Raw genomic sequence first — 25728 nt, forward strand, 5'->3', positions numbered from 1 at the left:
GAAATTTAAAAAAAAAATGGTACCAAGCAAGATACAGGATTCAACAACAAGTTAAAATGACTGAGGGCTTTTATTCCTCTGTTATGGGGCAAATTCTGACTTTAAAACAGCCATAAAAATATGTTTTTTTTTTTCAAAAAAGGATAGAAATTAATAAAATAAATTATAAAATTCATTATCTTCACAATGGAAAGTTTAAAGTAATACAAACTTTATGTCTTACTTATACTTTTTACCTTACCTATACTTTTTAATTGCAATTCCTTTCAGAATTGTTAATGTAGGAAAAAACCTTTGGTATATTGCTTCCTTTTACCCTGAGAAGTCTCAATGAAGGGGAAACATTGCATTCAATTTTAAAAATTGCTGAAGAGAAAGAAAAAAGTTTTGACACAGAAAAATCCTTTCAGTCTTGTCTTGAAGATTGTCAAGTAGTTTGAACAAAATCCAAATATGATAACTTGATTTATAGTTTTGACTGTGTATACCATTCCAGTGCTCACTTACATCCCATGGACTGTTACCAGTAGTGGTGTCACCCCATCATTGCATCCACAAGTAACCCCCCCCCCACTCACAATCAAACACCTAGATGGAGTTACTTCTCTGAATCAGTTGGCAATGTCTCTCAAAATCTCACCCACTACCCTCTCTTCAGACAATGCAAAAAACTGTTTTGTTTTTAAATCATATTGATTCCAAGCTTGCACTCACAGTAGCTAACGTCTGATAAAACCCATCCTCTCTAGGTTTGCCTATCATTGAACACAAATGGATTTCATCTACATCCTGGCATCCTAGCTGAAAATCTTGATGTGGTCTAACGACTTCTTCACTGATTTTCTTTTTATTCTTTTTCTTCCTCATAGCAAAATTCACTTTCATCGCTGTCAGATGGGGAGTGAACTCTCGTCTTTCGTCTTTGACCTCTATACCGACCTCTCGCAACTTGGACAGGATCATCCTCATCCCCTTTCCCAAGCTCTCTTTCTCCTCCTGGCCTTCCACGGGAGAGACCACCACCCTGCTCTGCCAGCATTCCATTCTCTTAAAGTGCAGAAGGGTCGACGGAGAGAAACAGAGAGCTAATTCATGTTCTAAATCTTTCAACACTTTGGCGGCCAACTCCTCCTCTTCTGACGTTTCGAGTCGCATCACCCCCAGGGTGATGTGAAGCTTTTCGGGGACGATACAAGCCCTTTTCAGGGCTTGGTCTGCTTCGCAGATTTTCTCCTGAAACTTCTGAACGTTCTCTATCACCTCCGGTGCAGTTATGCGTACCGCGAGGAAATGTGTGACTCTGTTAGAGGTTTTCGCCCTGCCGTGTTTCGCCTCGTCAGGATCTTCCGTCTCGTTCAAATTTGTGATTACTTCTGTGCTGCCCTCGGCTTCACCTTCATCTACCATCATCATCTCTTCGCCGTTCGACTCGGGCTCGCAGGCCTCCTTCTCCTCGACGTGTCCATCTTCCTTTTCAAACTTCTTGATGATATCTCTGATGGTGGTGCTACTCCCCGTGGAACCAAACACCAAGTCCAACCTTTGCGTCTTGTCCCAGACGGTGATGTCTTTGTACTTGAAGTATTGAATACGGTGCCTCGGCACAGCGAGTGCCAGAAAGTCTGCTTCCGCGATATCGCCCCAATCGAAGATCGAGAAACGCTCTTCCAAAATCCCGACGAAACGGTCTAAATAGCCGACCGTGAAATCGTCTTTATTTAAACGTTCGTCCCACATGATCCGATGGATCACATCTGTGGCTGTTTTCATCGGCGGCTTCTTAGTCTGGATTCCACTTGTGTCGTCTGCTTGTGATCTCTTCTTTTTCTTAGATTTATCTCTCTTCTTTGGTTTTGGTTCATCTTCGTCTGATATGAATTCTGGAGTGAAAGACCCCGAAGAGGGCAACGATTCTGCTGGTGCAAAAAAAGGATGAATAAAGAAATGATCGATTTTTGGCACGTGGTTTGTTACGGAATGGTAAAGTAACCAACAGACATTTATTTGAATTTTTTCCGCCACCCCCCTGCCCCTCCCTAGCCACTACACACCCCTCTATGACCCCTTTTTTAATACAATTGCTCATGTTGAATAAACAATGAATAAACAGCTACTCGCGCTCTCCACAAGATCGTCGAATCGTGTTCCTAAGGCAACTTACAACAAACTTCAATTGTTAAGGATTTGCAGTAAAGCCCCTACACATAGGGGAACAGTTGCTGGAAAATCGCGAGAAAGATCGATTCCTACCAGGATTACAGAAGGAGACAATTATGTTAGACAGTCTAACAGACAAAATTATTGTGAGCCGGTCATTACCCACCATACCAGTATTAACAAGGGTAATATATCTCTTCCCACGATTACGATGTTGTTGCTCTAACTGAGACATGGCTTGGATCAACTGTTGACAGACCGTGTCTGGGCAAACTAATTCCCACTGGGTATGAAATTAAACATGTACTGCGTCAGAGTAACCGCCACGGCGGTGGGGTTGCAGTTATTCACAAAGAGAGACTTTCGCTCAAAGTATTGGATTCCACAAAGAACCAAAATATCCCCCGATTCGAATTTATGGAATGCAATTTGAATATTGGACCTGCCAACCTTCACCTTTCGGTTGTTTATCGTCCCCCTCTATCTAAAGGCAATGGGATGCAAAAGAGTACATTTTTTGATGAATGGCCACTATTTCTTGAGAAACTAGCCACTAATCATCACGAAACACTGATTGTTGGAGATCTAAACTTTCATCTTGACACCGAAGGCAATCCTGATACACGTCGATTTAACAGCATACTCGATGCTTGTGGACTCAAACAACATGTGAATGTACCCACCCACACATATACAGAGGCACACCTTAGATGTCGTTATCACCAAGGATGTCAGCACCATCATCACTGATATGTCAGTTTTAGACCCCTGTTTATTCAATGACAAAGGAAACCCGTCAGGTGATCATTTTGCGGTATGTTTTAAAACTGCTTTCATGAAACCAACGAATGTGAGGAAAACTGTCTCATACAGGAAGCTAAAAGATATTGATATAGCTGCTGTCAAATTGAGTATTGATCAATCAACAAATCTTTGTGCTCAAAATGGACCAATTGACGATATTTTATCATCTTACACTTCCGGAATCCGTGATATTATTGATCTTCACGCACCACTGTGTCATAAATCCATAATTCTTAGACCACATTCTCCTTGGTATACTGATGAGTTACATATAGCAAAAAAAGAACGTAGGAGGCTGGAGCAAACTTGGTTGAAGCATCGTCTGGAAGTTCATCGTCAAATTTATAGAGAACAACGTAGAGTTGTTAACAAGCTCTTGGTCAGTGCTCGCAGGAATTACTATGTGAGTAAACTTACAGAATGCCGCGGAGACACGAAGGGCATATATAGGGTTGCCCGACATTTGTTGGGTGAACAGTCTTCCGTCCTACTTCCGAGTTATACATCAGCTAAAGAGCTTGCCAACCAATTCGGTGAGTTTTATGTTAACAAAATATCATCTATCCGTGACAATTTAATAAACTGCCATGATACGCCTGTCGAAGGGGACTCAGTTGCCGATGTCATGATCAATCTGTCAAATTTTGATCCAGCAACCGATGATGAGATTAGAAACATTATAAACAAATCCAGTAACACATCCTGTGAAATGGATCCTATTCCTACCTGGTTACTCAAAGATTGCCTGGAGCCTCTACTACCGATTATTACATCACTGATAAACATTTCTCTTCCGAATGGTGAAGTACCCGATAACCTAAGTCTGCGCACATTCAACCTCGGAAGGCAACCCTAGATCAGAATATCCTTCAAAACTACCGCCCTGTCTCAAACCTTAGCTTCTTGTCAAAGGAATTAGAGAAAGTTGTTGCTTGGCGCCTCGATCAGTACATGGACGACAACGAACTTCAAGAAAAATACCAAAGTGCCTATACCAAGTTACATTCGACCGAAACAGCCCTAATCAAGGAACAGTCCGACATCATGCAAAACATAGACGACGGAAAGGCAGTAGCATTGGTTTTACTGGACTTATCTGCTGCATTTGACACCATCGATCACTCAATTTTGCTAAATCGGCTTCGTAATATGTATGGGATAACCGAAAACGCTTTAAAATGGATGACTTCTTATCTTCAATATAGACGCCAGTCCGTCGTCATTGATAACATAAAATCTGCACCTTTGTTACTTAAATATGGTGTTCCTCAGGGATCAGTACTAGGTCCAAAGTTATACACCATGTATACTAAACCACTGGGCGATCTTATAAGGCAGCATGGCCTTGAGTACCATATGTATGACGACGACACCCAAATTTACCTTTCGTTTAAGCCACTTGATTCTCCTGATGCAATTAATCCTCTACATATACTGGAGACATGTCTTGAAGATGTCAGAAAATGGATGGCTGATAACATGCTTAAGCTTAACGATGACAAGACAGACGTGATATTTTTCCATTCAAAGCATAGCAAACGAACGATCCACCTTCCTTCATTGAGAATGGGCAATGATGTCATTCCACCCTCGTCATCAGTACGGAATCTTGGTGTGTTATTTGACTCACATTTGTCTATGGAAAACCATATAAATTTAATTAGTCGGTCTTGCTACAACCAATTTCGTATCATCAAGAGAATTCGTCCATCCCTTAACGAGGAGGTAACCAAGTCTCTTGTTCATTCGCTGGTTACATCTCGTCTCGATTACTGTAATGCTCTCCTGAATGGAACGTCATGCTCCTCAATCAAAAAACTACAGAGGGTCCAGAATACGGCTGCCAGAATCATCACCAGAACCCATCACCGAACCCAAAGTCACATATGGAGATTGTTCTTTCAGTGCAGCAGGTCCTAAACTCTGGAATTCTCTTCCTCATCACTTGAAAAATATCACATCTATTGACACTTTTAAGAAGCATTTGAAAACTTATCTTTTTAGGCTCGAGTATGGGCATTAATCTTATTCACATTTCTGTTTTATTCACTTTACTGTGCCCATATTTATGTATATATATATTTTAATGTTCTTTATTGTGGTTTATTACCCTGTCTTATATCAGGTTTTACTTTTACTGCTGTTGATATTACTTTTAGGTTTTCTTAAGTTTGGTATTTTTATATTCCAGGTTTTGGTTCTTTTGAACAGTGCTATTGAGCATGTTTTACTTCATGATAACAGCACTTTAATATATGGTATTTATTATATTATATATATTATTATTTAATAAAGTTGAATTTTAATTTAGTCAATGAAGTTTCTTCTGCAAAAAGCCCAAAACCTTTGTATTTTTGCTAGGAACTTACACGTTTTTTTCCCTTCAAAAATGGCACTATTTTAGGTAAATTGTATGCAACAAGATCTAAAATAAAGCCTGACTAGTGGGCTGACTGAATTTCATAGAATCACCCGAAGAAGCATAAGCAACAATGACAGCATCAACCTGAAAGCCAGTGGGCTCCTTGTAATTCTTTGCCAATTGAGATTATAATCCCAAGCTTTTGTCATTGTTGATTAAATTGATCAGCAAGGTTCTTTCACTCACTGTGGACCTACCTACTAAATATGTAAACTTACCATGTTTACAAGCTATTTTTAGCAAAATCAACTCAAGTCCTGCCCCCTTATCTACCAACACCTTCACACAAAGTATGATTCAATTCTGAAAATGTTTACATTTGACCCAATGACCTCATTAATATTCTTGAGATGAGCACCAAAATTAATAGGGCTCTTCTACTCACTATGGCGCATATACAGTGTTCGACTTATGGCCAAAAAATTGCATAGCAACAAATTTCGACAATTGCTATACAATATTTTTGTTGCATAGCAGTTCCCCAATATTGAATAGCAGTTTTGAAATTACCACAAAACGGACCAAATGTTGGCGATCAATGTATTAACTAGAAAATGTTTGTTTATTATTATTATTTATACTAGTGTTGCTACGATAATCGTTTTCAATATCGGTATCGGCCGATATTTGCAATATCGGCAGCATATCGGTATCGGTAAAATTTTGCATAATTGCCGATAACAGCAAACCGATATTGAACTTTTCTTTTTAACAGCAGAGCCGATTTCCCGCCAGTGTTCGCCTGCCTAGCACGCGTAACGTGCGAACATAAAGGCGTGGTGTCCAGGGGCCCGTCTTAGGGCTATGGTGGGGTCATGGGGTAGAACCCCTCGTGGGGATCCTGGGGGCGAAAGCCCCCGAAAATTGTTGTCATTTTTTGCGATGTCTGGCGATGAAAAAATTCGCAGTTGAGGATGCAAAATACTGACAACTTTTTTTATTTAAATTGTCATGAAACTGATGAAAATTTTAAAATGACAAGTTAAAGTAGCTATATTATGTTATAAAACGAAAAGAGATTTAATCTGTCTTTCAATCTTTAAAAAGTGCAACTTACAAAACTTCTGATATTATGAAACAAACAACGTTCAGCAAAGCCCCGTTTCTAGACTGCCTAACAATGAATAGCGTGCACTATGCGTACTTTTTTACAACTGCAGTGTTTAACCCTATACCCAACTACTGTACCACGGTACATGTGCTGCGAATTTGCCTAGGTACCTTCCCAACAACTGTGAGCTCATCCCCTGTGTAACACCGGTTTGTTGACATTTTTTTGGCACGTTGCCAGGGAACCTTTTAGTTACGTGAGATCCGTAACGGCTGAGGTGGTTAGGCTATTTGCTTTACACTTAACTATGGTAGGATATTATTTTTTCAGGTTTTTTTTTCGCTATACGGTCAAGTGAATAAGTTGTACATTGAGTATAAACTCAATAAATTATAACTTCTGCATTGTGATCGACAGTTCGTAAGTTAAGGTTTGAGTGTTTGCTCCCAAATCTGACTAGGAATTTGTATCGCACAAATCGGCACAATGTGCGATGCTGATTTGGAAACGTCTCGCAAGTTTGACGTTTTGGATTGCATTTTGCGATGCGATACCGGAAAAATCAAACACTGCGCATAAATGTTCCAAGCATGACTTCAATCCAACTTGTCGTTCTTCAGTTATCGTGTTTACCAGCTATTTTAGTGAAATCAACTTAATCCCAGCCCCTTATAAATTTGCATAATATCAATTTGAACATATATTACCATGTACCCACTGTAGCATCTTAGCTATTGGTGTAGAGCGCCACCAATTTTAGTTTACTTTTTGGCTTCATTTTTTGATAGCGAGTTAGACCATGATTTGGCCAGCTCGAGAGAGAAGCCTAAAAAACGAGAGACGCTTGTGTTGTAGTACATCGAGCGGCGGTTTTCTTTTACTTAACATATTAACACTGGTAGTTTGATGAGTTGGATACAGTTGGTAAGTGATGTGGTTAAATTCATTGACGGGGTGATGGGGGCCATGGGACCCTTAAGCGTTTATAAATTATAAGTTAAGAAATGTCAAATTCATATCAGGCCATGTGTTGCATTTGTTGTGGCCTTCAGTGCATTTCAATTGGGACGCTTAAGCGTAGGCTACTGCGGATTCACGAAAGGGATAGCCTGCTGGCAGTGTGCAGTTGGGGTAGTCATGGGCCTAAGTTACTTAAGCTATGTTGAGTTGTGGGTATACAGGTATCGTTGTTTATAGGTCTGATTTAATTATTGTTTTATGATAATTACATTAAGAGTGTTTACCTGATATTTATAGGATTTATTTGTTCTCTTTTTATAGTGAACCGTGTTACAAGGCTTTGTTAAGTCTAACGTCAAAGTGTGCAGGAGTCACAAATAAATACATGAGTTGGCAATCCAACAAATATGGAGTTTGTTTTTATGTCACAAGTACATACAAGTTCACAACTCCGACATGGATGAGGTGGAAAAGCCACCAACAGCGGCCTACTTAAAGAAGTCATGTGATGGCTACTTAGGGATATTAGCAACAAGATATAAGGAGTTAGAAGTTCTTATCAGCGATACGAAGAATCGAGACGCTGTAATCAAGAAATACGGACAACTAGAAGGCATAAGTGATAGTTACGAAGCACGCTCTGCCGAGTGGCATGCCTGTCTGGAGGGACACCCAGCTGAATCTGCACTAAAACAATTTGAACTGAATAGATTGAATAGGGCGAAGTTTAGTAAGAGGATTGAAGACAGCAAGCCACAAGAGGGCTCACCCCTACCACCCGTCACCCATAGCCCAGGACAGAAGAATGATGATGACAAATCTGTGGTATCAACTACGAGAAGTCACAAGAGCAACAGAAGTGATGCCAGCTCTACATCGTCGGTCAGAATTAAAGAAGCTAAAGCCAAAATGGAACTAGCGAAACTAAAGCGAGAACAGCTAAAAAGGACACATCAGCTGCCAGAAGAACAGCGACTGCTGGAACAAAGACTGGCACAGATGCAACTGGACAATGAAATTGCAGAGGCGGACGTTTAACTACAGATCTAGGGAAATAATGGAGAATCAGGTAATGTCCATACAGATACAGTAATGGGCCCAGCTGAAGGTAGGCATAATGTCATTGAGGTAAATGAGGATCCACCTGCATGCGCACCCAGGCCTACCCACAGCCCTGGGTTAAATCCCAATGCAACGGAGTGGCCACCAGGGAAGAAAAAGACCAATGATCAGGTATCTCAAGAATTGCCCCAGTTGTTCCAGACATTGAATTTGTCTGTGAACATGCCTAAGGCAGAAATTACACAATTCAATGGTAACCCTGTTAGTTACTGGACCTTCATTAACAGTTTCGATGTCAATATTGCAAGTAAGACCTTTGATGATCGGGTAAGGTTAATGTACCTGATGCAATTATGTGTGGGTGAGGTGAAGGAGAGCATAGAGTGTTGTGTGCTGATGGACCCCCAGCAGGGCTATAAAAGGGCTAGAGAGATATTGGCTGATCAGTATGGCCAACCCCATGTTATAGTACAAGCGCTGATTGGGGAAATATTAAGCAGACCGCAGGTTAGACAAAATGACGTCAACGGTTTATCTGAGCTCGCACGTAAAATGCGCCGATGTGACATCACATTAACACAAATGGGCTATACTGCTGATTTGAATTCTAGTGATAACTTGCTAGAAATAAAAAAAATGGTGCCTTTTTACATGCAGTCTGATTGGGCAAAACAAGCGCAAAGGATGATGACCAAAGGGATAGTCCCCAACTTCAGTCACATGACCGAGTTTGTCGAAGACCATGCTCGAGTGTGTAACACAATATATGGTAAAAATGTGAGTAGTCGGTCAAATGTCCCCAAGGACGGCGGTAGGTCAGAAAGGACAAATAGGCAATTTCGTAGCAAGGGTGTCACTACACTCTCAACACAGGGATATCAGGATATCGAATTGTAAGGTATTTAAGAGTAAGCCACAAAGGGAGAGATTTAAGATTATTCGTAAACATAGATTATGCGATAATTGTTTCAAACCATTTCATTTAGCGGGAGCATGTTTGGCGCCAATCCCCAATCCACAAGGTGGGGTACAGGGGGTAAGTCTGGCAATGGTTGCATCTCGGAAGGAATGCCTCCGGGTGTTGCCAGTACATGTGTATGCTAATAACAAGACAATAATGACATGGGCAATATTAGATGAAGTGACACATCCTTGTGTGCAAAGGGACTAGCAAAGGAGTTGGGCATAAAGGGTAAAATTGAGGAATTTGAATTGACTACGGTCAATGGCCCTAGTGAGGTTCGAAAGGGATCAGAGGTAGCTCTCGCTGTAAGGGGTGAACAGGGTAGGGAGTTAATTGAGATACCTGCTGGGGTGTGGACCGTGGATAGTATCCCGGTGTCCAGTCGGAGTATACCTAGCCAAGCCGACCTGGACAAGTGGGCACACTTAAAGGGAATTGATCTTCCCACTATTGATGATAACGAGGTGAGGTTGCTAATAGGTAGCGACACGCCAAAGGCGTTCTGGGTGATGGATGAACGCCGAGGAAGGCATGAGGAGCCCTATGCAATTCTCTCACCCTTAGGCTGGACATTTTTAGGACCAATGTCCAATGACATGAGCAGTAGGTCATTCACTGTGAACCACATTAGCCATGACCCTCTCCAAGACCAGCTTATGCGGTTTTGGCAGCTCGACCACAGCCTTGAAAGGTGTGATGAAGAGAAGGTTGGTGAGTCGGTCGAAGATAGTAGAGCGAGAGAGATAATGGAGCAGTCGGTTATCCATGTTGAGGGTCTTTATGAAATAGGCCTACCCGGCGACATCATCCTGCATATTTACCCAATAATCGTAGGTTAGCTGACAAACAACTACTGGGATTAGGGAGAAGGCTTGGTCAAGATACTGACCTTCACCAGCGTTACAAAGTTTGTATTGATCACTACATTTTAGTAGTAAGGGTTATGCCACTGAGATTGGCACAGGTGAAGGGGAAGACCTTGATGAGAAATCAAGAAAGGGTAAGGTTTGGTACCTACCACATCACCCTGTCACCAATCCGATGAAGCCAGACAAACTTAGAGTAGTTTTTGATTGCGCTGCACACTTTAAAGGGGTGTCTTTGAATACTCAGTTGCTCCAAGGCCCAGACTATACAAACAACTTGGTAGGTGTACTAACTAGGTTTCGTCAGGTTTAGCCATAATTAGTGACATTGAAGGTATGTTTCACCAGTTGCTGGTGCGGCCAGAGGATACCGATGCACTACGGTTTCTTTGGTGGGAGGATGGAGACCTTATGAAACCTGTGAAAGAGTATAAAATGCTGGTGCACTTGTTTGGGGCCACCTCGTCTCCACGCTGTGCAGGATTTGCTTTGCGCAAAACAGTCGAGGACAACAAGCATGATTTTGACAAGGGCATTGAAAGGGTTGTTAACGATAATCTTTATGTTGACGATTGTTTGGCATCTGTGAGAAGTGTAAAGGAGGACCAGAGACTAATACCACAACTCTGTGATATGCTTAAAAGAGGCGGTTTCAGGTTAGACAAATGGGTTAGTAATAGCATGGAATTGCTTTCCATTGTTCCACATACAGAGCGAGCAAATCCCTTGGTCTATCTCGATTTGGATCATATGTCATCTCAAAGGACTCTAGGTATAATGTGGAATGTTAAAACTGACACATTCGGGTTCAAGGTGTCGTTAAAGGATAGTCCTTGTACTAGAAGAGGTATATTGTCGGCCACTAGTTCTTTGTACGATCCCTTGGGATTTGTTGCGCCATTTACCCTCATTGCAAAGATCCTTCTGCAGGATCTGTGCACGCAAGCTCTAGGATGGGACCAGCTGGTTGGCAGTGTAGAGTTACAACGTTGGCAAGATTGGTTGGCTGAAATGCCAGATTTAACGCCTGTTAAAATAGCAAGGTGCTTAAAACCACCTCATTTTGAAAATGTTATCTACGATTTACATGTGTTCGGCGATGCGTCCGAACGCGCATATGCCGCGAGTGCATATCTTCGGGTGGTTGATGCTACTGGAGAGATCCACTGCAGATTTGCTATGGGCAAATCTAGGTTGTCTCCCCTGAAGAAGGTAACAATCCCTAGGCTAGAACTTTCAGCAGCAGTCCTAGCAGTGACCATGGGCCGGGACAGGTGATACTTGAAGAGTTGAGAGTACCAGTATGTACATGTAACCTACTGGACAGACTCAACTTCTGTTTTACTGTATGTCCAAAATGAGAGTCGTCGTTTTCGTTCCTTCGTTGCTAATAGGGTTGCAAAAATCCATGCAGCAAGCGAAGTCTCACAGTGGAGATATGTCGATACTGGGTCCAACCCAGCGGACGATGGGTCAAGGGGAATGCATTCAAGGGACATTACAAAACAATGTCGCTGGTTAAATGGTCCAGCATTCTTATGGGCAGAAGAGGAGTTCTGGCCTGCAATGCCACCTGTGGTGTCAAAGGCTAAGGACTTGGAACCGGGTGACCTTCACCCTAGCCTTGAGGTAAAGGTGGCAAAGACCTACCTCCTCGTATCCACCGATCCAATGACAGCTCTGTTGGAGAGGTATTCCACATGGGGACGCCTTAAAAGGGGTGTGGCATGGATTCTACGTTACAAGAAATTCCTGCTAGCTCGTAGCAAAGGGAATTCATATGAAATGTCGAAGGTACTTTCCGTTCGAGACTTAAGGGAGGCCGAAAGGGAAATAATCCTGCTGGTACAAAGAAATGTATTTCCAAACAAAATTACTGCAACTATGCGCAGCGAGGGGCACTGAGTAAAGATCGTAAGGATAGTGCATTAAACGCATTGAACCCCATTCTCGTAGATGGAGTTCTGCGCGTGGGGGGCAGACTTCGGAACGCTCCCATCGTTGATGATGTAAGGCATCCGGTGATTTTACCACAAATTCACCATGTGATGACATTGATAATAGAGTATTATCAACTCCTAGTCGGCCACTCAGGGGCCGGAATGCTCGGTTAGGACTAAATATTGGGTATTGAGAGGAGGTGCCAGTGTGAGACATGTGATAGGTAAATGTTTCAGTTGTAAGAGGAGAAATGCTCCTCATGGAACCCAATTGATGGGAGAATTGCCAGCTGCATGTGTATCCCCTGAAAAGGGACCGTTCATCAATGTGGGCATTGATTACTTTGGGCCATTGTATGTTAAACAGGGTGGAAGCGAAGTAAAGAAATATGGATGTAGCTTTACTTGCTTGGTCGGAAGAACTGTCCATATTGAGTTAGCTGATAATTTGAGCACTGATTCATTTTTAAATGCACTGAGACGTTTTATGAGTCGTAGAGGTAGCCCCGAGAAGATATTTTCTGATAATGGGTCTAACTTTAAGGGTGGAGAACGTGAGCTAAGAGAGGCAGTTAAGGCTCTGAATTCCACAAAGGTCGGATCGTTCCTGCATGGGAGGGAAATCGAATGGCATTTCAACCCACCCACCGCTAGTCACATGGGCGGAGTGTGAGAGACAATGATTCGGTCGGTTAGACGTATTTTGAAGAGATTGTTGGGGGAGCTGATTGTTAGTCAAGAGGTACTCACAACAGTGTTGGAAGAAGTTGAAAGCATTTTAAATGCAAGGCCACTAACTCAGTTGAGCATGGACCCAGCTGACGAAGCTCCATTGACCCCAAACCACCTAGTGCTTATGAGAAATTCTCCTAATGTCCCACCAGGTGTGTTTTCAAAGACTGACATTTATGGGCGACGTAGATGGCGCCAAAGTCAATATTTGGCTGAGAAATTTTGGAAGATGTAGCTGAAGGATTATTTGCCATTGTTGCAACCAAGGCGTAAGTGGCATTCCGTGAAAAGGAATTTCCAGGTTGATGATTTGGTAATTATGGTAGAAGACAATGTGCCTCGAGGCAGGTGGTCGCTAGGAAGAGTAGTACAGGTCTTCCCTGATAAAGCTGGAAATGTAAGGCAAGTTGAAGTAAGGGCGTCTTCGAAATATTACAGAAGACGTCCCATTGCAAAACTGTGTTTGTTAGAAGGTGTCATTGAGGACTAGTGGTGATCTGGCATATAACATACAGTATTGATATTTGTATTGCATTGTGTATTTTAAGAAGTCCATGTTCAAGAGTATTGGCAGTGACTGCTTTGATGATTTGCGAGTTGAAAGTAGTGATTGACGTTTCGTTTCGTAAGTTAGTTTTTGCTTATCTTAGAGCCCATACTGTATAACATTCTGTTTAATTAATATTGTGTATCAATTTAGTGTTGCTTTACATGCTGTAAGCCTACATACAGTACTTAGTCCCCTGAAATCCTATGCACGCAATACGCCGCTATAATATTAAAGGGAAATGAGCACTGGGGTGACTCATTTTGGGTCGGTATGTTGTGTCGTAGCTATTGGTGTAGAGCGCCACCAATTTAGTTTACTTTTTTGGCTTAATTTTTTGATAGCGAGCTAGACCATGATTTGGCCAGCTCGAAAGAGAAGCCTAAAAACCGAGAGATGCTTGTGTTGTAGTACATAGAGCGGCGGTTTTCCTTTACTTAAAGAGGCCATGACACGAAAAATCCAACTAATCGAGAGTAACTTCCTCTGAATCTATGAGAAAATCTATGTTCAAAACTATCCTCAACACCTTGAAAACCTCAAGGACTAATTATTAATTAACGTTTTAATATTTGCATCCGAAAATAGATATCTGAAAATGCGATTTCACAACAAGACAATGATGACGTCATGTTAGGAACACAAGTGCCAAGCCCAGGCATGTACCGGATGCGCGACGATCATACCGTTCCATATACACGCACATTTACACTGAGAGAACAACCACTGTATTACGCTATATCGTTAGATATTTCAAGTTTGTTTTACAACTGTTGTAAACTGTCCGAGAGAAATGCCGGTCCGTTGTGTTGTTGGGGGCTGCATAAATATCATAACCCATGCAATTAGCCTTCATCCATGGCTGAAGGACGAAAAAAACACGGCTATTATGACCAAGTTAGTGCAAAACAACAGTGCAGATTTCACTGGACCTAGCCAGTATACAGCTCCGTATGTAGCGAACACTTCACAAAAGCATACTAGGATCCCTCCTTTCTTTATGAAACAAAACAAATGGGCTTTAACGGGTCGACATAAACGAGTCGTTCTTCTGTCAAGTATTCCACATTAAAAACTCCGAAAACCAGATTGGAGAACAGGAAACCTCCAATGTGGCAAGTGGCGAGCCTTGTACATGTATGAATACATAGCCAACACACTGTACATATGTGTTGTAAGCATAGAAATTGATTTACTATGATTGTAAGTCACGGTAACACAATGCACAATACGGTTTAGGGTATTCTGCGAATTCCAACAACACATGCACAAAATGGACTGGATTTTGTTTTTAAATGCTTCGTTAATAAATTCTTACCACGTTGTATGTTCCTTGCAATAATTCCGAACGGGTTTCTTCTTCCATATGCTGTGGCGCATCAATTTCGGCTCCTTTAACAGGCTCGAACTGATACGGTTCTAACACCTCAGGTCCACCCTCAACGTTCAGTTCAATATTGGCCTGATCATCGCCTTCACACTCTGCTTCGAATATGAGAAAGGGCACTCTAATTATAGCCCAATTTCACTGCCTGATGAAGAACCACTATCACTTTGAACTTCGGTTGCTGCATTTGGTTTTAAATCTGACATTCCACGGGAAATTTCGATCTGATTTCGCGCCGATTTGTTATCGACTGTTTTGTGTATTTATGTACACTTGTCGTACTGTAAGTATGATATGTGTTCAGAGGGAATCAGCGAGTGCCAACTCGTGTTCATAACATGACGTCACATGACGTCATGAGATTAGGAAAATTTCAGCCGAACAAACTTTTCAAGCCCGAAGAGGGTAAATTAAATCTCAATTTTCGAAGGGAAAAATCAAATTTTTAACTGGCAGAATGGTTGATATATGTTTTAGAGAGCATGCTTAGATGGATCCCAAAAAATTTTTTCGTGTCATGGCCACTTTAACATATTAACACTGATAGTTTGAGTTGGTAAGTGATGTGGTTAAATTCATTGACGGGGTGATGTGGGCCATGGGACCGTTAAGCGTTAATAAATTGAGAGTTAAGAAATGTCAAATTCATATCAGGCCATGTGTTGCATTTGTTGTGGCCTTCTGTGCATTTCCATTGGGACGCTTAAGCGTAGGCTACTGCGGATTCACGATAGGGATAGCCTGCTGGCAGTGTGCAGTTGGGGTAGTCATGGGCCTAAGTTACTTAAGCTATGTTGAGTTGTGGGTAAACAGGTATCGTTGTTCATAGGTCTGATTTAATTATTGTTTTATGATAATTACATTAAGAGTGTTTACCTGATATTTATAGGATTTATTTGTTCTCTTTTGATAGTGAACCGTGTTACAAGGCTTTGTTAAGTCTAACGTCAAAGTGTGCAGGAGTCACAAATAAATACACGAGTTGGCAATCCAACAAATACGGAGTTTGTTTTTATGTCACGAGTACACCCACTATCTACAAACAATAAATTCTGACTTTTGGTAGCGGAGTTATTAGCATTTGAAGATTTTTACGTTTGACCCTGTGACCTCATTATTATTCATGAGATGAGCACCAATATCAATAGGGTTCTTCTCCTCAGTATGGCTCATCTATATACCAACTATGACTTCAATCCAACTTGCCATTGTTGAGTTATCGTGTTTACAAGCCAAGGGCGTCACACACACACGCAATCACCCATCGCATAGATTCCTTGAGCCTTCGGGCAAGGATTCAAAAAGGAATCATTCCTTTCAAACATATTTTCCAAAGTTCTGCTATTATTATTAGAGCATATTTTTGAGATGAAACATATATTATTACCCTGCTAGTTTTTATTGGGCTGCCAAAACAAACCACTGTGAGCATAAGTTCCTGAGTTACCTGGCGAAAGAATATATACAGCAAAATGAAACCTTTCCTTGCAAAATATATATCTTATCAATAATTCAGTAAATGTGGCACATGTTTTATCTTTTCTTTCTTTAATTCAGCATCCACAATTAGGAAACAGGCTCACTTTACTAACCGTTTTCAACTCCTTGGCCATCCTTTCCAGAGTGCTCCTGGAGCTGTTCTTTGAATTTTTCGACCAGTGTAAAGATCATGGGGTTTCCAAGGCATTCTTGAGCCGCTTGGTATAAAGTTTGCAGGATGGTTTGAAGGGTATCGTCTGGCAACCGCTTGATCTGAGTATCCTTTTCTGAGACTTCTATTCTAGCTGGTGGCTTTGCTGGATAATCCTCTGCAAAATGAATGACAAAATTTCAGTACGTGGCTGCTTCAAGAGAGAACAGGATGTGCAAGAGGCCAGCGTCGACCAAGGATGGTCCAATGAGAAACAGGAAGATTCCCTGCTCAGATCCACGATGTTCTGCTGAGACCAACGAAGATCTGATAAGACCCAGTGAACTCTACTAAGATCCAGGAAAAATAAAAAAGAAAAACTGTTAGCAAACTGCTTATCCACTAGAGAGCCTGTGTAGATTAAATGTGTAAAAGTAGGTTGGCCTGATGTTTCGATCCTAGCAGGATCTTCTTCAAAGGCTTTGAAGAAGATCCTGCTAGGATCGAAACCTCAGGCCAACCTACTTTTACACATCCAGGAAAGTCCAATAAGAAACAGGATGATCCACTCTGAAACTTAGACAAATCACTAAGACCCAGAAGTGACACGCTAAGACTAAGAAGGATTAGCAAAACCCAAGATGATCTACTAAGTTCCAGCACTGACCACTAAGACCCATGATGATCCTTTCAAACCCATCATAAACTCAGAATCATTTTTTCAGTTAAGTACTTTACTAACATGTGAGTAAAATACCATTGAAGCAGTCCCTCAGAAGAGTTCCATACAGAAGTATAACCATGTTTAGCTTTGAGATAATATTAAGTTTAAGTGTTTTTTAGGCAGTGGCGGAGCGTCCATACAGTCAGGGGGGGCAGATCCCCCCCCCTTGAGGGACTCAAATGGACTGCTGGCGCCCTTTTCAGCTTTTTACCACTTTTAACTTATTCACGATTATTGACTTTTCTATTTCGCTCTCATTTACCTATTGACATTTGTCACATTTTGTTGGCGATGACACCTATTTATTCTTCGTTTATCTGCAAATTAGCAAGGCCCGGAAAGGGTCATTTCCGGCGATCTAGGGAGTATGTTTAATCCGCACCAACCAGTCGTGGCACTCCGCACTCCTACAAGCACTATATGAACTGAAACCAAAGGTAATGCTTGCCCTAACTGAGAGCAGACATCTCTGTACTCACATTTCGACACAAATACTGATGAAGAATGACTTTTCAACTTGTTGGCAAGTTTAACTGCAAGCATTATAATTTATCAAGAATTAACAGTATTTTGTCAACAAATATCTAGAAAGAAAATACCTTGGGGATCACAATTTTTTGTAAGTGACCACTTTTCTGATGCTTTTGAATTCAATTTTTCACAACGCAGATTGTCACAGTAGACCACTCACCTGACAAAGTAAAAATCACTTTACATGTACACTGGTCAGGTGACACTTGAATGGTCACATGTCCATCTTTAGTTTCTGTTACACCTGTCGTTGCAGTCGTCTCGAGAACAACAACCTCATCTTTTCCTGAATATATCGAGGCGATGGCATTTAGTTCTTCTTCCAAATCTTCTGGCAGCCAAGAAGGCATTTTGAAGGAAGCTGAGGATCTAAGTTGTTCGGCCATTGTCACAAACTTCTACAAATAGAAATGTAAAATTTATTATTGGGATTATGGGATTTACAGATCCAGGGGTTGTTGCGGTCAAGGGGCTAGGAATCGCAGAACTGTTAAATGGCGATCTTTGTGGGACCACAACAATAGTGTCCATCGTGAACTTCTCCGATATTTCCCGACAGAAACCAGGTATGATAACAATGATCACTGTAGTTTCGGCCTAATTAATGCTAGCTCCCTACGAAACAAGTGTGAACAGTTCTTACACTTTGTGGTGACTGAAAACTTGGATTTCTGTATCGTTGTTGAATCGTGGATCAAGGATAGTGACACGATTGAGATCACCAGTGTAAATGGCTACGACTTTATCAATGTTGAACGTAAAGATCGCATCGGTGGTGGTATAGGAATTTTCTACAAAAACAAAATATTTTGATCGAAGTAATTGATTCTGGGGAACGCTCATCTTTCGAATTTGCACTTTTCGAAATCAGAATTAGTTCGTTTGTGAATGATGTAGCCGCTATATATAGACCACCATATTCGGCAAATCATCCGATTACAATAAATACATTTCTTACGGAGTTTTCTGATTACACCAGTGACTTATTCTTTACATCGAACAGAGGCATGCTCTTGGGTGATTTTAACATTCGCGTCAATCGTGTTCTTGAACCAGGTTCAGAGGCATATATCAACTTGCTCAATGCATTATCGCTGAATCAATTGGTTTCTGGTCAAACTCATATATCAGGGAATACACTACTCTGGACCTGATACTAGTCCGGGAAAACAGTGACTTTTCTGTTACAATTATTAGGACGGATTTTTCTCTTTCCGATCACCGATTCATATTGGCGACTCTATCTACATCTCGCCCAGTACTGGTGCGGAAACAAATTCAGTTCCGCAAGTTGAATTCGATTGATCGGAGAGATTTAGATCGGATCTTTGTTACCAAATGGATGGGATGATGACACTTGATTCTCTTGATGATCTGGTAACCGCCTATCATATCCGTACAGAGAGAGTACTGAACGATCATGCCCCTGTCATCTCTAAAGTAATAACTGTTCGCCAAAGTGTCCCGTGGTTTGATAATGAGGCGCCAAGGCTGAAAACTTAAACACGGAATGCAGAGCGGAGATGGTTGAAACATCCAACCTCTGAGAATCATGATTCGTTTCTTTCATTCCGTAACGAATACAAAAACCATGTCGAAGCATTGAAAAGCACCTTCATTCGGAGGAAAATTGAATCATGTGGCAACGACACCCGCCAACTGTTTGCTACCGTCGCCAACATTACTGGCAGTACAAGGACCAATCCTCTACCGGGAGGTGTGTCAGACGATCAGCTGGCTGGTGACTTTGCCACGTATTTTTATAACAAGGTCGATGTCATCCGGAATGAGCTCGAGCACCATCCTATCTTCACCCCACGCAAAATGAGCGTACCACCTTTTGCTTCATTTTCTACCATTGATGTATCTCATTCGTAATGCAAAGCCTATGACTTGCCAGCTTGATCCCTTGCCATCGTTCCTTGTCAAAGAACATCATGACATATTTGCTCCTGTATTTTGCAAAATAATTAATACATCGCTCTCCACTGGTAATTTTCACCCTGACTGGAAACAAGCTATTGTCAAACCACTATTGAAGAAAACTAACCTTGATCATATAAAGAAGACCTATCGCCCGGTTAGTAACCTTTCGGTTAGTAATTCCTTCCTTTCAGAGATAGTGGAGAAGGCCTCTCGGATTAGTTTTACTGAACACATCGCGAATCACGGTCTCCTTCCTCCGTATCAAAGTGCATACAGGGCCAACCATAGTACGGAAACACTCTTACTGAATTTATATAATGATATCATGTGCAATATGGAGCGCCAGTTATTAACTCCATTTGCCGCAATGGACTTGAGTGCCGCGTTTGACACAGTCAACCACCAGCTGTTATTGGACATTCTCGAGAAGTGCTTCGGAGTTCACGGGGTAGCTAGAAAATGGGTATCGTCATATTTATCTGAGAGACAATTCGCTGTTTGTATAAACAAATCACTTTCAATGCCAATAAAGGTCAATTTCTCCGTACCACAGGGTAGTATAAATGGACCAGTATATTTCACCTGCTATACTAGCACAATGACCACATGTATCAGTGATGACCAATTCCTCATTGGCTAGGCCGATGACCACAGTATCTACTCCAGTTTTAAACCCGGAGATGTTTCTTCGGAATTGGAGTCAATCAGGGGTCTTTCATCAACTCTAGAAAATGTGAAACTCTGAATGCAATTTAACCGTCTTAAGATGAATGATGAAAAATCGGAGTTTATCGTTTTCGGAAGCAATCGCCAACTACCAAAGTGCAATACAGACGTTTTATCCATTGGGGATACTCCAGTCTGTCGTACTGATAGTGTGAAGCTACTAGGTGTTTACTGTACATGGATGAAACCCTCAATCTCAAACATCATATTTCCATGAAAGCTTGTGCATCAGCCCTCGCCATGTTTAATCTGAAGAAGATCCGGAATTATTTGGACAAGTCGACATGTCTCAAAATTGCAAATGCCATGATTTTCTCCCATATGGATTATAACAATGGTCTTTTTATCAACCTCCCGGCCTCCACACTTCATCCTCTACAAAGGATCCAAAATTACACAGCTAAAATTATTCTCGGCAGATCAAAATATGACAGTGCCTCCGCAGCATTGAAGGAGCTGCATATCCTCCCCGTCAATGTCCGTGCCGAGTACAAGATCCTCCTCCTCGTTTATCAGTGTATACATAATTCAGCACCAGCTTATCTGTCCGAGTTGCTGGAAATTAAGACACCTGGTCTTTCAACACGCTCGTCAAATGTTTCGCAGGCCGCTCTTTCAGCGTCGCTGGCCCCAGACTTTGGAAAGCTCTCCCCGTCGACACAAGAAATTCGAAGACCATCAGAACTTTTAAAGTTGCTTTGAAGACTCACTTATTTAAGAAATCGTTTTTATAATTGTATTGTTGTTCAGCGCCATTGAGTGTTTTAACAGTAATGTGCGCTTTACCAAGTGTTACCACCTTAACCTTAACCTTAGTTCCAAATATATATAAGAAGACATGATTGTTTCCTGCAAAGTTAATGTTATTTTAGTCACATTGCAAACACACTGACATAGACAGAATCAGGCCAGGAAAAAGGAGGTAACACAGGAACCTCGTTCCCGGGAAATTTTAGTCACTCGTGGGAAATTTTGGAGCAGAGATAAAAAAATAAATCTTCGTCACTCGCAGGAAATTTTAGAGCAGAGATAAAAAAATAAAAAAACAGACAGCAAAAACATGAAGAGGGAGGAAGAAAGAAAGATGGAAAGGGAAAAATGAAAAGTGTTACTATTTGAAATAAAGAAAAGAAAACACGTTTATTTCTGGTTTCTGTTCTAAGTTTGAATAATATCTGATCAATTTATGTACTGGCCTAGACCTCTATATTAACGAATCAATTTTTTACGTAGAAATTTGGACCTAAGCTACACCAAATATCGAACATTACTTGGCCTCAGCATGTTACGAACTTCAAAGTTATTCTGAAATTTTTGTTATTTATTTTTCCTTCAAATATGATAATATGTATGTAGCTTATAATCCCGTATTTACGTAGCCCCTATGTTCCATTCTTACTGTCTGAAGTTCCAAACACATGGTGACTTGTTGATAGTTAAAAACTTTTCATTGTTAACTTTTGAACTTGAAGGGGTTGCCCTATTCCAATATCATGGAATAGTGGGGAACCCCCAATTTCTTTTTGTGTATGGATTACTAGTTTAATCCATGTGCAAACGTGCTAATCTAATATCGTACGTCGAGTATGAATGAAGGATGGTGTGGGTTGCTTTTTTCTAAGGTTTGTGCTTTTCTTTTGGAAGTGTATGATAAAAAACAAAGGCCCTAATATAGCGTGTTATTTTTTAAATTTTTTATAACCGTGCGTGTAAGAGTAGGTACATACTGTAGCCTAGGCTATGCATATTGAATGTATGACATTGACAGTCTCGTAACTAAGTGCTTTGAACCATAGATGAAAGTTGAGGAAAATGTCGGTTGTAGTTACGATACCGGGATTCATGTTGCAACACTACCGGTTGTGTGAAATCCGAATACCGCACAACGCTAGCGATTGTTAGTGACCACTAGTTTCAAAAGTTTTATGTTAAAAAAGTGCACGTAGGCATATAAACACCCGCAGATAGCAACGGTATAAATAATAGTATTTATTGCCAATCCTTTTTCACGAAATCTTTGTAAAAAAATAAGTAGAAAAAAATAAAGAATAAACAACTATGACAGGCATCTCGCCGCATCTGTAACACGCACTGTGGTTTTTCAGTGCTATTCAATTGTTTAATATCGATCTAGAAATAACCAAAGGAACAAAAAGGCGCTCGCTGTCTTAGCTAATTCCCGGGCTGGGATACTGCAAATTGACCAATCAAAGAACGATATTTTGTCAACGCCCCCGTGCCTTCGTGGGCGTTGACGAAATATCGTTCTCTGATTGGTCACTTGCGGCGATGTTGAAGCAGCCTGGTCTTGCATGATACACAGTGAATTTTAACATGGCGTGGTGTGGCTGATCGGACTAACCGCGACGGCTTTACTGTAGTACTACTGTACAGCATACAACAATGAACTTGTTGAGGTCCCAGAGATATGAAATCCTATTCGGAAATGTGCAATTACTTTGAAAATAAATCAAGTGAATGTGAAATTTAGAAAGGTAGGGAACTTGCTGAAATTTTATACATGATAAAAACGACTCATGTGCTACCGTAACATGGTTTAACACATGTGTAGTACACTGGCAATCACTGCAAAAATGGGCCACCAAATCGCGTCAATTGGGTCTTCAATCTTCAAAAAGCTTCAGCTTCTGAGGGGGGCACATTCCCTCTCAGACACCACCCTACACTGCGTTCCATGGTGGGAAATCCGACTTCGTCGGATTTATGATCCCGGGAAAAAAACAGTTTTTCTGACCGTGGACAGAATGATATCTCAATATGTATTGATAACTTTGGCCAGTGCATAGACACCCAACTTGGACTTACAGAGATGCCAAGGTCAGATGTTTTTTAGGCGGGTGAAAATTGTCTGGTGCTATTGGTTACGTACACCATCTAAGCGGAGCGCCACCATGGGTTGGCGCGAAGCGTACAAGAAAATTTTGGGATCTTACAGCCCCTCAGATGGCCGGAAACATCACTTCCTGGGTCATCTAAGCTGAATCTATACTGTCTCCATATTTGTATTGTGTCTATTTTTTTTTCATTCCAGAGGAAAAAATATCTTGAAATAAAAAAATCTCTGAAATTTTGGGGACGCTGTAGCGTTCACGTGTGTCGTAACGGAATTATTTTTCACGAATCGTATAGGTAACGTTGCTTTCAGCCGGGCATATTTAGCACGATCGGCTTTGAGTAATTTCTGATCCTGGTGGTTCTGAGATAATTCGCATTTTGGTGTGATGAAATGAATTTCACGCTAGCAATGATGCACTTTCACAGGAAAACTACAATGCGGGAGATTCTTCAAAAATGCGGGAGTTTTTTGGAAAATGCAGGAGATTCGGACAGGTGGGCGGGTGAGCGGGAGACGACTCAAAAATGCGGGTGACACCCGCCCAAAGCGGGTGACTTGGCAGCACTGGACTTAAGCATTGTAGGTCTTACATTAGGCTTGATTAAAGTATGAGAAAGAAGCAAGTTAACATATTGTTTGCCCAAGAACTAGCTTGTTGTTATCAAGACGTACTGCAGGAAGGACACCAACTTAAACTGTTAATGTTACAAGTACAACATTTAGAATTGAAAGATCATGCATAGTATGGTGGTTCTACAGTAACTTCACATGTTCTCTAACTTTGCAAACATAGCTGAACTGATAGGCACTGTAGTTGCCATGTTGGTTAGTCAAAATTGTAACCACTTTTTTATTTGCAATTTCTACAAAGCCTTAATGAAAATGGCTAAACTTATGACAGCGAAACAAGTAAGGATCAATGTTGTATATTGAGACACTTTTGTGGATTATTCCACCCATTTTTAGGAGAACTATGCAGTAAAATTCAATGCATGAAATGAAGTTAGGAAAGGTTTCCTTGCTTCTAGAAGTTTTACTCCTGACCTTTACAAGTATAATTCCTTCTATTTCTGGCAGAATCTGTCCAAACCATTGATGAAATCACATAGCTGAAGGATAGCACTTAGCAAATGAGCAAAATCAGATAGTTCTTCATCAATGTTACTATCCAGTTTGACAGAACATTAATTGCCTTAAGATGCAAATTTACCGTATACCATCATTCATACTGGCCCGATAGTCAGTATGTTTAATTAACACTAGTAATTTGAATGAACCTTACAAACGGGTATTACTAGCACCAGTGACAGATACTCTGTAGGGCGTTGGGCAAGTACGCTAAGTAATAATAATCAATATGCCAATGTCTTAGAATCTTACTACTGTACTTTGATCGGTAACTGTAGCCTAGACTTCCACTTAAGTACGTTAGGCTAACGTTACAGACTAATGGTCAAACCTTTCTGCAAGTTTTTTTTTCCGTAGCAATGACAGTTCCACTGAAGAGCGAGCTTCCTTCTTACTTTGTGGATTCAATATTAATGCGAGCCTACCAACGATCATTGCCAAGGAAAGTTGGGAAAGATTGTGGCTACTAAGCCACAATATGTTGTTGCAACATTTTAAGAAACTACAGTTTTAGTCATCTCGTCTATATGGTAGAAGTTGCGCAACCTAGACGAAAGTATTTGTTTACATGACGCTATACTTACACACGTGAAAGAAGCCAGATGTCGAAATCCTTTCAACAAGGAAGATGAAAAAAGGGATAACGCCACCTATTAGTTCTGTTGCCCGCTGTTTATATATTTCGTTATTTATACAATGGTTGCGTGCACTTTTACAATTCTTGTAGACAAATTAATCTCATTGCATTTTGTTACCCTCTTTATCAGAAGCATTTGTTAAAGGATGCATTAAGACAGAATTTGGTCTTGTTATATTATTATCCAATGAAAAAGACAAACCCGAGTGCTGGTAATGTGTTAACACATTTCTAGAGCTATTTCGATGAGCTTCATGATGTTCACTCTTAGCATATACACAATCTCTGCAGTGCTCCTTTAAGGCTATACATCAGCGAAGACCTAAATTAATCATTTGGTTTATAAATTCGGATGTGCCTACACTCATCCTTCAAGCCCCATATGCATTCCATTATAAATACTAGCTGACCGATCCCTCTCTCTATCTACAATCGTTTTAAAGCTATTGTGTAGTTAGCAATAACACTATAATGACGATGTACTTTTTTTCCATATATATCGGCGGCATTCGCAGACGGAGATTGGGCGAATGAAAAGCCCAAAACGAAGGTTCTTTGTTATTGTTTTGGTCGAAATGAAGGCATTCGTCCTTTGCATCTCGATCAAAACAATTATTAAAAAACAGGATGCATTTGTTTTGGTTTGAAGTTTTCCTTCCCCCGCTACCTTTTCCCCA

At 40.9% G+C, this 25728-nt stretch overlaps 2 protein-coding genes across 5 annotated transcripts; one reads left to right on the forward strand and one right to left on the reverse strand.

Moving 5' to 3' along the window:
• Positions 1–242: 242 nt before the first annotated feature.
• LOC139960709 (leukocyte receptor cluster member 9-like) lies at positions 243–24972 on the reverse strand. Of its 4 annotated transcripts, none has more exons than XM_071959289.1 (4): positions 24746–24972; positions 17938–18175; positions 16485–16700; positions 243–1913 (listed from the first exon to the last, which is right to left on the reverse strand). In XM_071959289.1, the coding sequence occupies exons 2-4, from the start codon at positions 18161–18163 to the stop codon at positions 688–690; spliced, it is 1668 nt and encodes a 555-aa protein (XP_071815390.1). In that variant the 5' UTR covers positions 18164–18175; positions 24746–24972; the 3' UTR covers positions 243–687. The 4 variants fall into 4 exon arrangements, with proteins under 4 accessions (XP_071815390.1, XP_071815392.1, XP_071815393.1 ...); XM_071959291.1 differs by having other exon boundaries at positions 24675–24972; XM_071959292.1 differs by having other exon boundaries at positions 24810–24962.
• On the forward strand, positions 20607–21131 carry LOC139959838 (uncharacterized). Its single transcript, XM_071957718.1, has one exon. The coding sequence runs from the start codon at positions 20607–20609 to the stop codon at positions 21129–21131; it is 525 nt and encodes a 174-aa protein (XP_071813819.1).
• Positions 24973–25728: the final 756 nt, after the last annotated feature.

This window comes from Apostichopus japonicus, chromosome 19, assembly GCF_037975245.1.
Source record: "Apostichopus japonicus isolate 1M-3 chromosome 19, ASM3797524v1, whole genome shotgun sequence".
NCBI classification, from domain to species: domain Eukaryota; kingdom Metazoa; phylum Echinodermata; class Holothuroidea; order Aspidochirotida; family Stichopodidae; genus Apostichopus; species Apostichopus japonicus.

Bases quoted from the DNA above. Each gene is read 5' to 3' on its own strand.
- LOC139960709 (XM_071959289.1), bottom strand. From the start codon at position 18,163: ATGGCCGAACAACTTAGATCCTCAGCTTCCTTCAAAATGCCTTCTTGG. The intron at 16,701-17,937 runs GTGAGTGGTCTA...TTCATTTTGCAG, and splicing joins AGTGATTTTTACTTTGTCAG to AGGATTATCCAGCAAAGCCA. The intron at 1,914-16,484 runs GTTAGTAAAGTG...TTGCACCAGCAG, and splicing joins TGGCCAAGGAGTTGAAAACG to AATCGTTGCCCTCTTCGGGG.
- LOC139959838 (XM_071957718.1), top strand. From the start codon at position 20,607: ATGGATGAAACCCTCAATCTCAAACATCATATTTCCATGAAAGCTTGT.